The sequence below is a fragment of the Limulus polyphemus genome, unplaced genomic scaffold (genome assembly GCF_000517525.1).
Source record: "Limulus polyphemus unplaced genomic scaffold, Limulus_polyphemus-2.1.2 Scaffold260, whole genome shotgun sequence".
NCBI classification, from domain to species: domain Eukaryota; kingdom Metazoa; phylum Arthropoda; class Merostomata; order Xiphosura; family Limulidae; genus Limulus; species Limulus polyphemus.
In genome coordinates, this window is record NW_013665870.1 from 364,895 (window position 1) to 381,098 (window position 16,204).

The window sequence follows — 16,204 nt, forward strand, 5'->3', positions numbered from 1 at the left end:
CCTTGACTTGTGTGTCAAAATTGTAATTACGTCTGTGTTCAGGGCTATTCTAAAAACTGCGATTTTATAAGTAGGCCTTTCTTATATGTATTTATCCTTATCTCCTTGAAATTCGCTTTTACATTAAATCATAAAATCATTTGAGGGTTTGGTATTGAGTGTGAAAAATGTGAAATATATGTTCTCTGGTGGGACAGCGGTAAGTCTACTCACTTACAACACTAAAGTCCCCCTGGTGGGACAGCGGTCAGTCTTCGAATTTACAACGCTAATATCAGGGGTTCGATTCCCTTTGGTGGAAACAGCAGATAGCCCAATGTATGTTTGCTATAAGAAAACACACACGCTTACAACACTAAAATACGGCGTTCGATTCCCCGCGGTGGATATAGCAGATAGCCCAATTTGGCTTTCCTCTAAAACAAACAAGTGAAATATACCGTCGCCTAAGATGATATTTTTATGGTTTTGTTGTTGTCACAACGTATTTACTCGTCAGATTTGTATGCAGTTTCACATGTTTTCTTTGTCATAAAATTTTTTCATGCTTCGTCTTTTTGATCTTTAATACCATAACAACAGAATGACATCTTAAATTGCCGCATCAGGTCAATAACATTATTTGAGAAAGTCAACATCACGAGCATTTGACAAAAAAAGTAAAAAATACATTCCCAATCGCTAAATCATGAGCATTTTAATAGTTGACGTAACATCCTCTGAAGCTTACGTGATTAGGCTAACATTCGACTTGAAGCAGTGAATTGGTAACAAATTCTACGTGTGAGTTTTGTTCGTGATATGTTTTCTAAAAGCACGTGGATATCCAGTGAGGAATGATCGGTAGTTGAATTAATGCAAGTCTTGCGTAGCTACTATTTAGTCACCCGAGGCGTTTTCAGGAACTTGGAAACCTAGTAGGTGTGGAGCTATTGTCGAATGATAATAAATCATGGCCCGAGTCGATCATTCTTTTTGGGATTGGTTTTCTAAGGAAGTCCCAGCCCTTGAGCCGTAAGAGGTCGCGGACTTTAGGAGGATCGCATTGTTGCAGGTGATTATTAGTAGCCGATGATGTTCTGCCACTGTCAGTACAGGAAGAGACTGCATTTGTCATAGGTCCATTTGTGGAGTGGCTCATTTGTTTCTTCCGATAGAGCTTCTCCAGCCACGTGAACCGAGAACAGCTGGTGGCTGTATATCATATATATATGTGTGCTTGTCAGATTCCTCTCTATCTGTCGATATGATGACAAATACCAACTTTATTGGAAGCATCCATCCTTGGTCTATTGTAGACTCTTGATGTACAAAGAATGCCTTATATGGAGTGTAGTTATTCTAAGGTGTCTTTAACAATGAGTGAAAATATTTGGAAGAAATTTGAGACACCTACAATTTAGCAAGGCATCATTGTAGTATTAAAAAACAAACAAAAAAACACCGAATATTTGTTTCCCGAACTTTAATATCGTGAGTACTCTTGCAAAGTTCTGGCTGGAAAAACTACCAGAACATTCCTCTGTCGTTTGTTTTAAACTAACCTTTTTGAACGAAGGCAATAAAATGTTTGACAACGCAATATATATGTGTCACTTATAAACTTAAGATAAATGCTTCCATCACCTTTAAAAAAAGAAAAACTAAGTTATAAAACATGTGAACACTTGAACTCACGCCAAAATGTTCATTACTTGTTTAGTGGTTTCATTTTAGTCTGCTTTGTCACCTTTATATATAAAAAAAAAACACTTAGTTTTATGTCTCACTATTTATCTACACTTGTGTGTATGTGCACAAGTTTTCAACTTTTAATTGGACTTAGTATAATTTACATGTGTTATTTATTTTTCTGAGAATATTATTTAAAACAATGATATCATATAATATGTAATGAAACAGTATGGATACAATAAACTCTCGCTTCAGGCACGCGTTCGTTTTTCATTCTTCCTAATTCTTTTATTTGTTGGGTTATTCGCGGCTTTCATATTTTAGGAATGTTATCAAATTTAGAAATTGTGGTTGGTTCTCTTAGGCTTCTATTTTTTTCTTTTTTACATTTTATAAATTATTTTCCCAATTTTAAACAAATGTTGTCTTTATGAAGCTTTTTTGAAATAGGGGGAATTATTTGTAATAATTTATCGGCCCATCAATACAATGGAAATTTTGAATACTGTCCAAGTTAATACTTTTTTTTGATTGACGTAAAGCTTATAAACTAGTTTTGATGGCGACTGAACTATGATCATTAATTAGTCATATAAGATGTGTAATAAAATATTATGTTGTTTCATGTTTATTAGACCTAATAACTGTCGAGTTGCTTTTTGTCAGAGATAATAATAAAGAAGTAGAAATGTTACCAACGTTTACAAGTTGATACATCAAGGAACCGACTTTGCCTCATTTACGGCGAGTAAGTGTATATTTACATGAGGCTAAGTAGCGCGTGCTCGATATAGTGTATTTTTGAATCCACACGTATGTAATAAACGACATTGAAATGATCGCTGATATGTTAAAATTCTTGTTTGCCTGAATATCATTTGAACGTACGAAGACAGAATAGTTACTGACAGAAATTTTCATGTAGCTGAGTACTCGGGAATCAGATTTTTAAATCGTCCAGTTACTTTACTTCATAGACGTTTTATGTTTTATTTAAAGAACATAATTGTAATTTTGAAACTATACGAAGACAAGGTCACACGACATTATTTTGACTGAAGTTAACGAAGTGAAGCCAGCAAAAGTTAAAATAAATATGTTAAAAGTTAACCCTAAAGTAGCAGTTCACATGCTGCAGTTATTTCTTTGAGGATGACGTATATATCTCAATAAGGAACACCCAGTAAAATGTAGCGCTAAAAAAAAAGGAATGACCAAATTTATTTGCTTTTTTGGTGGTTGAGCCTCCTAGCGTGGTTGGCAGTAAAGGGTTAACCGAAGAGTGAGAAACACCACATTTCTCGAATGAAAAGTGCCTCGAACACACCTCTCTGAGAAAAGCATTTAAATTAACTATACCACAATCCATTGTTACGTCTAAAAGATGTTATTTATTTCATGTAAGCAATATATCGGTTACTACTCATTGAAGTAGAACTAAGAATTAACACAGTAAATTATGTAGTTAATTTACGTACCGATTTAACCTGAGCTATGCAGTGCCATAATGCAAGAACTTATAACGATTAGATTGCATTGCTTCATCAGTAGAGTTCACTAGCTCTTATCGATATTTTAGGCCATAATCCCAATAATATCTCACGACGTTTGCCCATATTCGGAGATCTGTACATTTGTTTCTGTAATATAAAAGTAACAAGTCTTAAATGTCCAAGATCTTTACAACAAAGTTCTTTTTTTGAAAAATTCTCATCACAGGCCTTCACGAGAGGTGGAGGGGTTATGTTAAGTAGTACAAATTTTGTATTTTTAGGAATATATTTATAGCACCTGAGCTTTAATATTCACTAGAACTTATTTTCCTTGTAGGTTGTGCAACAGAGAATTCCCACATTAAGATTCTTTCTGATACGATGTCAATGCGTCCACAAACCTAGAAAAATCAGGGATTTTGAATTAGCGGTTAAAAAGTAGAAAAAACATGTTTATCTAAAACCTGAAAAACTTAGAGAAAACTGTGGCCTCCCTCTTCCCTTTTTTTAAAACCTCTGCACGTATATGCGCACGCAAATCCATGCTGCGTAGTTATACTAATTATTAGTATATTTAATATAATTTGGTCACTCGTCCTTTTATTTTATCCGGTGTTAATTATCTAAATCATTATATTTGATGATAATATTGTACCGTTGTTGTTTCGTTGGTGTGTTCTTTTAAATTACCAGGTAAAAATAGTTCAACGTCTTACTATGAGACTAGATAAGACGTTTCTACAAGCTTGAAGCTGAACACTGTCGTAAAATCCTGTAAATTGTTTACGTCTACAAATGGCGTTTGATTTATTTCTCTAACAACGGTACTAGGACTATCGTACAATCAATACACTGTATCTCAATTGTCAGTCGACATTTCACTGAATGTCTTTTTATAATTTATCTTTGTTCTAAAGGTTTCTAGGGCTAACGTGAATTAAACGTCGCATTAGATCATTATAACTCGCATCTCCCTTTAGCTAGGCCCCCCAGTGGCGGCACAGTGCGGACTTACAACGCTAGAATCCGGGTTTCGATACACGTGGTGGGCACAGCACAGATAGCCCATTGTGTAGCTTTGTGCTTAATTACAAACAAACCCTTTAGATGACAAATAAAGTACAATATTAAACATTTATATACCTCACAACAATAAGATAGATCAAGTATGATTTTATAAGTAAAGCTGCAACATTTGATTGCCTACCATCACGTTAATACGTCCTTGTTTGAAGATATTTTTCTAAATGATACCATCGTGTGTAGTATGTTCTGGAGTTATTAACTTTGTAACCAGATTACAAGCTAAATGGCATTAATTAGATAACATTATGAGGGAAAAGTTAAAATATCAGTGTGTTGTATGCGTTTGTGCAAGTATGGAAAAATATGGAATTTAACCTCGAAAGTCAGGAAAAATCAAGACTTTTAGAACAAATGTGGCTACCTTTTACCTTCTAGAGCATAGATCTAACACTCACGTCTGTTCGTCTTAATAGTTATATTTGTTTTTGTATTAGTACAGTCGTGCTCCACGTATGTTATAATTTGATACATAATATAAGACTTTAATACATCATACTTATTCTACCGCTCTTAAGCCTAATTAAAGAGAAAAAGTTGGTAGTTGGAAGCATGATAATATATAACGTTATAAGATGTTCAAGAATGACATAACTTTTACTGTTCAGAACATTTATGTTTTATAATATATATAAAACATTGCACAGTAATTTCCATTAAGTAAAGTGTACAAGTTTTAATAAAGTCTTAGCAAACCATCCTACTCACAGCCGGAGAGCACGATAATATGATTGTCGAATAATTCTGAATCTCAGGGTGAAGAGAACCTGAATTATTTATTTTGTTTCTGAGATAAAAGAACCACAAAAGTAGGCAGATAACGGTACCTGTGGTTGCCAGAAACCCGAATACCGGGATATATGTCTTCTTCTTGCAACGAAGCTTCGAAAAATCTCACTTATATTCTGTTCTTGGTCCACATTAAGTAAAGTCGTATGATTGGAAGGATAGCTAGTAAAAGTTATATATACTGAGGTTACTGAATAATTGTAGTAAACCATAAGTAGTTTTAAATACAATATTTATTACACTTATATTCTGTTCTTGGTCCACATTAAGTAGTCTTATGATTGGAAGGATAGCTAGTAAAAGTTATATATACTGAGGTGACTGAATGATTGTAGTAAACCATAAGTAGTTTTAAATGCAATATTTATTACACTTTTATTCTGTTCTTGGTCCACATTAAGTAAAGTCGTATGATTGGAAGGATAGTTAGTGAAAGTTATATATACTGAGGTTACTGAATGATTGTAGTAAACCATAAGTAGTTTTAAATACAATATTTATTACACTTATATTCTGTTCTTGGTCCACATTAAGTAAAGTCGTATGATTGGAAGGATAGCTAGTAAAAGTTATATATACGGAGGTTACTAAATGATTGTAGTAAACCATAAGTAGTTTTAAATACAGTATATATTAGTATATGCGAACAAACCTGTTCCTTTTGTATTAGGTTTAGACAGAATGTGTGTGTGTTTTTATTGTTTGCAAATACAATTACTTAAAAAAAATGTGGCCCTGTGAAATTAAGATATTCAGTCAGCTGTCATACATAACCAGTCACGATGATTGGTCCATTTGATTCTTGCTTTCATAATCTTATTAGAAGAACAAGCTTCACAATAAAATAATATAGATAAATGCAATTCCATTATTCGGAGTTGACTTCAAAACTTCCGAAATATCTACACAGAATTTCTAGAAAACAGGTGTGGGACCTAATGCTTTTTTTCATTCGTATTCACACACACACACACACACACGGACACGCTATCCACGGGTTCGAATCCCGTCACCGAACATGCCTTTTCAGCCGTTATAATATGACGGTCATTTCCGCTTTTCTTAAGTAAAAGAGTAGCCCGAGAATTGGTGATTGGTTGTGCTTACTAGCTGCCTTCTCTCTAATCTATCACTTCAAAATTAGGAACGGCTAGCGCAGATAGCTCTCGAGTAGCTTTGCACGAAGTTTCAACAAATAAACAAGCATATAAAATTATTAGATAGAGATGACCAGTTTCTTCTTTTGTTGAGCGTTCTCGAATACTAATTCTTGCTTTTGCAAGTATTGTAAATTTTACAGCCTATGATTGGATTGTATGTTGTAAAATACAGCTTGTTGTCCACTTAGAAAAAGAAAAGAAAACCTCATTTGAAATTCATAAGTTAATAAACGCCCTAGAATTACTAATAGAAACTTCGTCGCACAGTTTCCTGTTATTTCACGGTGTTGATGTAAAAACACACTCCCATGATGAAGTATTTACATTAAGTAACTGTGGTGACTGTTGGGAGCTTCTGGTGTAACAAGTCCAATCACCAAGCTCTTCACCTGAATACAAATTATGCGAGGTGAAATATCTACATTTGTGGTAGCATGCGAGTTGTTTGCAAATTCTAGTTTTGTTAGAGTATTCTGATGCCGTACTTTGACAGGTCAAAAGAACACAATCTGAGTTATTTGTGTTCTATGAATTGAAAATTTCTGTCCTTTTATACAAGAGCTCTCTCTCCCCGTCCTTTTCCCATTCTCGTGTGGCTGTGTTTAACAAAATTTAGACATCATTCACGACAGCACCGTGACAATTTTTGTCTGCTTTCCCAAGAAAACATCTTGATGTGGTACGGGTGGTTATGTACTTTAAACCTATAGTCAGATCTCTGCCAAACCTGGGGTCTTGTGTCAGAAAAGAAAGAAAGCCCTCCTGAGGAGTTTGTTCCCCAGTCTGTTATACATGCACAAAGTAAGCTGGTTTCTAACCGACCGAAATCCATTTACCGACAGCCATATAACCTTGGAACTGTCAGTTGACACTGTCCGGTCCCTCTTGTCACAAAGACGGACTCCTGCAGTGGAAGCGTCACTTCTCGTGCGAATGTCTCAGGGGCAAGTGCTTACAGGTAGTCATTTATATCATTTATATCACACTGTAAAATGGGGAGAAAATATACGGACTTGCCCAAGGACTTGAACCTTTTTTTTTTTTTTTTGAGAAATATGTTAGTAGGTAGAAGCTTTTTAAACATCGTCTTTTTAAGGACAAAACATTAGCTGCACACTTATTCTTTAAACATTGTCTTTTTAAGGACAAAACAGATTACCTGCACACATATTTTTTTAAACATTGTCTTTTTAAGGACAAAACAGATTACCCGCACACTTATAAACTGTGGTGATGTGATTATCAGTTGTTAATGGTTACACTTTTTTGGAACTTTCAGCGATGTTTGTTATAAATTGCAGGAGTCGAAATGTAATTTTTTTATATCCAGTTTTTCATTGTTCTCAAAAAGATCATAAACATGTAAAAACTGATCTTACCATGTATGCATTTAATGTTGTTATTTTATTAATATGTGATTTAAAGATAAATAGCGTCTCAACCACTACTTCATCTGTCGTATCTTAGCCGAAATGATGAGTCCTGGTGTTGAGCTAAAAGCTTCGTCAGCACTGGATATAGCAGACATGATATTGTTATATATTTTTCTATACTTTCATTCATAAATTCCTAGAATAACAAAACTACTGGTTATCTTTCAAGTCCTTTCGATCTTGAGGAAAAAATAGTTATCATGGGAAGTATATATTTCACCAAAAAATGTTATTTCTTGTGGTTGAAAAGTGCAGGATTTGTATAATTATGTGTTTGTTGTTTTTTGTCTTACAATCCTCTTCACATGTGGGAATAAAAAAATATACTAGTTTAAAAACTTTCTCGTAAAATCTACTCCTTCGATTTTTAAAGCAACTACAAACTTTATATACCATGTGCCAAATGAAATTGCTAAGTTAAAATAATATTGTAATCTTATTCTAAGATGTGTTTGTCCTACTTAAGTAACGAAATAAGCTGTAAAAACGTTTTTACGTATTTTGCCTTTTTTGAACCTCATTTTAAATTAGTAAAGTTCATAAAGTATTTCAGTGACGTCATTGAAAATGGCAAGAGATCCATTGTTATGAACAAAGAAACAATGGTAAATAAATTTGTATCTCCAGAATAGTAAGAAAACTGTTTTAAACTTGTTGGGGACAAGGTATGTATTAAACATTGTTGCACAACACACACAGCGTTAGTTAAGTGAAGTACGAACACGTAAAATGGCAGTTGAGAGAAGACATTGGTGTCTCTTCAAACAACTACCAAAGGATAAGAGAAAAGTGACAAATGGAAACCGGAATATTGAAAGAAGGATGGAGAGGGGGGGGCTGGCTGTCGTACTTGCATAGCAGAGTAGTTATGAATTCTTATCTCCCCATGCCGTTTGTTTGTTAGCGCATTTAGCAGAGTTGTGAACAACGTTTTTGTAATACCCTGCGTTCCACATTCTCACTGACAGAAGAACCACTCCGCTCAAGGGCCAGTATTTTTTTTAATCTGTGTTCTCTAGTCTTAGCTACACGTGGAAATATGAACTAACAAACACGTGGTTGTTACCGCTTATGAAGGTGACTTCGAGTAATGAAGATTGGTTGTAGGTTGAGCACTAAAAACAAAACGGCCATTAAAGAAAAGGGTTAATCAACAACAATGACCCAATAAAACTGTTGACCAAATAAAAGGGACAAAGAGGAATGGAACAGTTGTTAAACGCAGGCAGATGCTTCTTTACTTAATTTTAGTCCTGCATGCGAACCATTCACCAAAACGAAAATGATGGTATATAGTGCACGTTTTGTACTGGTCGGCAGGGGGCCTTTGGGACTTCGGTAAAGATGGAAGCGACTGCTTTCGAGGCCTGAATTGCTTGTACTTTTTATTGCTAACGCCACATGCTGCTTAAGCGCACTTGCAAGACCCACCAAGTCTGTCTTTGTCACGCGCCCCGTGGGGTTCTCGAAAAGACTTCGTACCCCGTAATGAGTAACCGTGATTGGCGTTTACGATCAGGATTGTTTAGCATACCTCAGGAACTGCTGATGCAATTACCGATACAAACAATACACGAAGAATGTAAAGATAAGGTTGCATTGTTCAGATAACGTACTGCTGTTTTTTCAGCCACAATGTAGTGACAAATTCCTTTCGGCAGTTATTATCAATTCGTTTTGGGGGCTAGTACTTTCAGTGTTGCTTGTTTGAACTTATCATTGTAGTAGAACAATCATACAAAGAAAGGTTGAGAATCCAAAGGTTTTTAATACCTAGCATAGAACTCATTGGTAAATTAACTCTTTGCACAACAGATATATATATTTATTAAGGATAAGAGCAAACACGATTTGTTGTATTTTCATTGTACAGTTTCCAACAGTTGGTTATTGACTTCAGCCAGTGTAACTTATACATGTATGATATCATTCTACAATGTATTTTAATATTATCATTTTTTTTTCTCTTCAGAAAGACCACGATATCGTACAGCTTATGCCTGTGAAGGAAGTTCTCTACACATTGTTTGTGACAATGGTTCTTTGATTCGATTGATTCGAGCAAACTATGGCAGGTTCAGTATTAGTATCTGTAATGATCATGGAGCTTTAGAATGGAGTGTGAACTGTATGTCGCCTCTCTCCTTCAGGGTAATGCAAGACAGGTAATAAACTTCAGTTATGCATCAGAGAAGTTAACATTTTAACGTAACTTAAAAGATAGGGATTATAGAAATATTTTAAAGATATATATATATATATGCGTAATTGTACATCTTACCATATTATTACACATTCCAGTTTCTTTATAATTCTGTTTAAAAAGAAATAACTTATTTCTTTCATAGATGTTATCAATACCTCGCGATCAGAACCAGAAAGTAGCTAATTTTATATATCGGTATAACTGTAAATAATGTCATAAAACAAAATCGTACAATGAGTAAATTGCATTGATCCATCGGTATTTTATTTAGAAGCTCTAAGGAATTTGTGTTGACACATGGGCACCGCCGTTGTCTGATTTGCATATTATTTGCACTACACACAGTGTCCACATTCTCAGTTCTCAGGTGCATCAGTAGTAAAGAAAAGAGGGATGGAAACAATGTTAGTACAGTGTTATAGGCATACCGACGTGCTACTGAGGCACGCAAATAATGAAGCGTTACGTAAAGTATTCTGATATATAGTATGCCCCAAACAAGAATTTCAAGGGCCAAATCGGCTTCAAATAATTATTTATCAAACACACCTAAGTTCGGTATAGTCGTTATTACAGACAGAACGTGCAACGAACGTCTTACAGTGTTTGGTACCCGACTAAAAGTGGCGCCTTCTATAACCATACTTTGGCTTTAGTTCGTATATCATACACTGTAATTATCTGTGGTCTCATATAATTGCCCTTTACTGCTTTGATGTAAACATACATTTTCGTTTTGAAATGTAATAACACATTCAACGCTTTACACAAGAGCGACCTATTTTTAGCTTTAAATAGCACCAGCAAATCAAACTCTTTCTAAATCTTCGAGTGAGGGATATTCTTGGATATTAAATATTTGAAGATGCATTTGTGTGTGTGTGAAAGAACAGTAATGTTTTTGACACTCGTACATAAATTAAGATATATATTCTTTAACATATGTGTATACACTTAATAAATAAAGTATATGTGTAATTTTAATTAATTTAACTTCTTTCAGAAATCATGTAATTGGAGGATTACTTTGTAAGAAATTTCAAAACATCATACATATAATATATCAAACTATAAAGCTGAAAGATAGGCGTTTTAAGCTCAGTGTGAGCCCTTAGTGACGTAGGTTTTTGTTCTTTATTGTACAGCTCTTGGTAACGTTGCCAATGTTTTGCTTTTGTAATACATTTCAGATGCTTTTATGACACTACACTTCACTACATTAGGTTCTGATTCTTTTGTAAACGTTTTAAAAGTGCTGTGTACCTAAATTTATTTTTGCTTTGTTTCTCTAAGTACTCTTAATTAGTCCTCCTATAGAACAGCGGTAAGTTTACGAAATTACAAAGTTAAAATCCAGGGTTCCACTCTCCGTGGTGAACACAACAATGTGACTTTTTTCAGAAAAACAAACTTTTAATTAATTCGGGTTTATGTACAATAAACTTTCAGAATAATAAACAGTACTAAAACATAAATTTTAAAATTATACTAACTTCTCTTATATTACGTCAAGGCCATTAGAAGTGATTTTGATTCAAATTTTGCATGTTACAAATAGCCAAACTATTAAAATTTTATAAACTTTTTTTCATAGGTTTTTATAGTAAGAATACTGCTACAGTTTATATTAACACTTTAAAAAAATGTACCTAAATTATCATGTAGAAAACCCTGTCATTGTAAAAGTTCTCACGATCTTCATGTTTTATTACTTCCTTTCTTATTTCGTACATCTGGTTTGGCTATTTTGTGGGCTACATAAGAAACTCTGTGCTTCATTTTTTTTTTCACGAATGTTAAGATGAAAAATAGAAATTTTGTTGTTTTCCTTTCCCACATCATAATGCTTGGTTGCTTAACATTACACACCGTTTTTACCACACATGTATTTTTTTGTAATTAAGCACAAAGCTACACAATGGAGTATCTGTGCTCTGCCACCACAGGTATCGAAACCCGTGTTCTAGCGTTGTAAGTCCGCAGACACACCGCTGTGCCACGTGTAATTTAGGTGTTGTTTTTTTTAGCACAATCCAACGCTATTCTCGCATTTTCTAAGAATTCCCTAGCGTGCGAATTATCAATCTGTAAGAATAAAGCCTTGAACATTTTCTTCTTTTTTTTGAAAATTACAGTCTTGATATAAATGTTTGAATAGTACTCTTTGCAGCTATAAAATATTTATTTAATGTTTCAAACGAACAATGTTAATTTCATCTCGAATAAAAACAAACACACCAGTAGTAAGTTATGTTACCAGTTACGACGTTAGTTATGTTACCAGTTACGACGTTGTAATGAGCGGTGGATGATGAAAAAAAAATAAAATATTTGATAAATTCATTCTTAAGCTCAAAGCTACATAATCGAACTATTCCTGCCACCGCAGGGATGGAACCCCGAGTTTTAACAATATAAAGCCCCTAAGCTAACCACCAAGCCAACGGGGGCATTATTGAATATACTCTCTCTCTGTGTGTTTGTGTAGAGAGAGATAGCGAGAACATCTTAACAGTTATTGAACAAGTCTGTCTGTCTGTCTCTCTCTCTCTCCCTGTGTGTGTATATGCATATGTTTTATCGAGATAATTTTGTTACCAATTATTTCTATCTGTCTGTTTATTGAGGTTAGGTAAAATAAATAGTTAAAAGACGGACGTCTATATATATATATATATATATAATAATGTAATTTTAAAGTTAATTAAATTAATGTGTTACCAGTTACTATATATAATCTTGTTCTTGTATTTTAAAGTTGTGGCATGAAAAGAAGTTGTAGAATTCCAGCCTCCACGACAGTATTTGGCGATCCTTGCCCAAGAACAACGAAGTATCTGGAAGCTCATTACCAGTGTGTTCCAGGTATGCTGCACAAACAATGCTTTAACAGTAACTGCGTCACTGGTGCATTGGTAGATGTCGTCTCTCGTTTTTCCTGTTTTTTAAATGAATGCTGCACGATCTATTTCTTTTTGTGCGTTTTTTTTAAAGCGCATTCCGGGAATTTTAGTTGAATGAATGATTCGACAGATGACAGAAGTGAAAAATTATGCACGTCCCTAATTACTGGCGATATAATACTGCTAGTCTTTTTGTGATGTCTCATAAAAGTTATTGAAGATGTGTTTTTGATCAGTTACAGTGCGTGTATATGTGTTCTTTCTATTCTTATATGTTGATGAGCATTGTACGTATTGTCACTTTTACTGTGCATTAGGTCGTATATATATATTACAAGTGTGTTTAAGACGAGCACATGTTTTGCTTGCTTACGATTTTTGTATTTTGTTCTGTTCATATGTAGTCGTACTTGTTTTATATATTTTTAAGTGGCTACCTATACACCCTGCATAGTTAATATTATTTTGGCTCTAATTATCAGTAATTTAATAACATTTTATTTATAACACATGTAGTGTGATACGAAATGTAAGTGATGTAAAGCATGTTTTAAACTTTTCATTTCTCGTAAGTAAATAAATATTTGTGAAAATATGAGTATACAGATTGTTACCTTCCCCCAGAAACCACAACTACGCAGAGGCCTCCTCCGCCAATAACTGTCACACGTCCTTTCTCTTCTGGGATAAAAAATATCACATCAAGCACAACAATTAGTACTACTTCAGTCGCTAGCGCGACCACAACGACAACAACAAGTACAACTACCACCACTCAGGCTCCGTATTTCTGGGGAAATCCAATAGTTTTGAATTCTAGTATAATTGTCCAAGAAGTAACAAAAGGTAAGCATTTGAGCTTTTTATATAGAAAGGATTATATATAATCAAAAGTGCTCTCACTGCGCAAGTATCTAGAGAGCTTTTATTCATTTTGAACATTTATAATAGTGTGTTAATAAGTAATGTATGTCCTTGTGTTAATGTGGCATGCACATGTTTCGTTATATATATATAGAATTACACTCATATATTTTAAAGGATAATGGGTTTCAACAGATATGTTAATACTATTCAGGTAAGGGGGGGGGGGGTAAGTGGATGGTATACTTAATCTTAAAGCAAACGACGCGTTTGGGTTTAATGTTTTACCGATATAACCTGGTGGCGCCATCTTTTGGACTTAACTTTTGTTAGTGTTTTGTTGTTGTTTTATTTATAACTGCACTGAATAGAAGTAGCAGAGGAAGCTGTAACAAACAAGTCGCCAAAGAAACAAAAATCATCACTGTTGCATTTATAATATTTGTGATGTTCAATGGAAATAACATTATACATCTTGGTATTTTTTTATTTTTTTTGTAAATGGCTCTTCAATTAATGTTATAATTGACACAGGTCCTAGTACAACATCACCATCACAACGTAGTCCCGAGATTAAAATACCACTAGAACTACTTGTTGGTTACTGTCCACCAATAACTTCCCATGAACTGTTGTGGAACTGGACCAAAGCTGGAATAACTGCAGTCCAAGCATGTCCTGGAGGAGCAGTTGGTATGTAAAGCTTCAAGTTGTTAATTTATTAATTATAAATCAACAGTTGTGTGAGATGTATGGTGCCATAAACATAATGATTCAGTTGTTGTTAGTTTAATGCACTTTCCAAATTGTTTCTTTGGAGTATTTGTTATGCAAATTTTTAAACGTGTTTTTAACATAGTTTCCAACCTAGATTGTCCGTATGATGGAAAAAAAGACCTTAACATTCTTACCCTCTATTCAAGATTAGAGGTTTCCAACCTTTTTCAAACTGAGAAACAACTAGTTCCAGCCCCAAAATTTAATGTACTGCTTTGTACAATATTAACTTTTAAAAGTACTTTAAATTATTTTGTAAGACAATATACTTCTGAAGCTATGTTTTAAAACATTTTTGTATCAACCATCTTATGGACCAGCTGTCCATAGACTGGCAGTTAGGAACCACTGGTCTAGATGATTGAGAAATGCCATCATTATTCATAGTATTATAGTCTTTGCGACTGGGGAATGCCCTTAACAATCTTAATAGAATAGTCTGAATAACTGAGAAATTTCCTCAATATTCTTAGCAGTATAACTTGAATGACTAGGAAACTACCTCAGTATTCTTAACACTATAGTCTGTATGACCGAGAAATTTTTGCAATGTTCCTTGCAGTATAGTTGCATAACTGGAACGTGCCCTTAATATTGTTGACAACAGTACCATATCCAATTGAAGCGAAGTTTATGTAATGTTTAGATAGGTTATATATTTTTCCAAACTTGCTTCGAAATGTAATGACCGAGTAAAATACTGTACTGTGATTACTTTATATTTTACAAGAGCTGACTCATACTTGAGGTAAACTTCTTTGAATAATGATGCACTAACTGACATTGGTTATTGATATTTTTCAGCTCAAAATATTGACTGTTTTATATTTCTGAAATAAAAATTATATTCAATTTAAGCCAATAGTTTCAGGTGTTTACATTATATAAAAAAAATTGAATTTGATATATCTGTATGTTTGAATAACAAAAAAACAATTCATTTCCATCACATCTTGTAGTTTTTATTTGATCAGTTTCAGTCAATGGCCTACATTTATATAGTTAGCCAAAAGTCTTGACATTAACTTTAACATGTTAAAGAAACAAGTGATTTTAATCTTTCAGCAAGCAACATTCTCTAGCAAGGAACAAGTAAAAATTACTACACACTTACAGAAAAAGTTTTACCTTCAATTTCCATAAATGCTAACAGCTGATAAACATTTCTTACCTTATTTTTTAAGATGTTTCTATAAACTTACAGAAAATAAGTTTTAAACATAGGTTATTTTATTAAATCTTATAGCAAACTCACAACAATCTTTAGAATGATAATAGGATTTAACCTTGCTTAGCTATAATTTGTTTTGTGTTAGCATAGAATAGGCTTAGTTTTTTGAAGGAAACAAAAAGTAGTGTAGAAATTAGCATAGAGTAACCCTAGTGTTTTCACACCTTTCTGATTTAAGTGAAGAATTTGAAGTAATTATTCAGAAAAGAGGTTAGTGAAGTAGATCTTGTATACATATTTTTTTACATCAGTTGTTTATGATCCAGACTTACATTAATGCCATTTCCTTTAGGTTCAGCAAGATGGGAGTGTGACCTTGAAACAGTGACTTGGAAAACAAGTTTTCCTGACTTGAGTGACTGTAACTCAGTATGGATTAGCAATTTGGGGAAAAGGGTAAGAAAATGTTTAGATATAGACAAAGAATTTTTCTTCAGTCGGTTTTATTTTTAATATTTGTTCTTTGTGAACATGAACAATTACTTCAAAAAGTTGGAACTTTAGCAAGCTGCAGTTATTGAGATTTATAATTCATAAAAACTTTGCCAAAATATGAATTTACTTAGCAAGCAGTTAGAGTGGACAACATTT

At 33.8% G+C, this 16,204-nt stretch overlaps 1 protein-coding gene across 3 annotated transcripts in view; it reads left to right on the forward strand.

The window, feature by feature from the left end:
* Positions 1-16,204, forward strand: part of LOC106478896 (latrophilin Cirl-like) — a 110,351-nt gene that overhangs the window by 71,834 nt on the left and 22,313 nt on the right. For all 3 annotated transcript variants that reach the window (XM_022382585.1, XM_022382586.1, XM_022382587.1), the window contains exons 3-7: positions 9,605-9,797; positions 12,597-12,703; positions 13,366-13,587; positions 14,140-14,298; positions 15,906-16,009. In XM_022382585.1, coding sequence (XP_022238293.1) covers positions 9,605-9,797; positions 12,597-12,703; positions 13,366-13,587; positions 14,140-14,298; positions 15,906-16,009 — 785 coding nt within the window. The remainder of the gene's footprint in view (positions 1-9,604; positions 9,798-12,596; positions 12,704-13,365; positions 13,588-14,139; positions 14,299-15,905; positions 16,010-16,204) is intronic.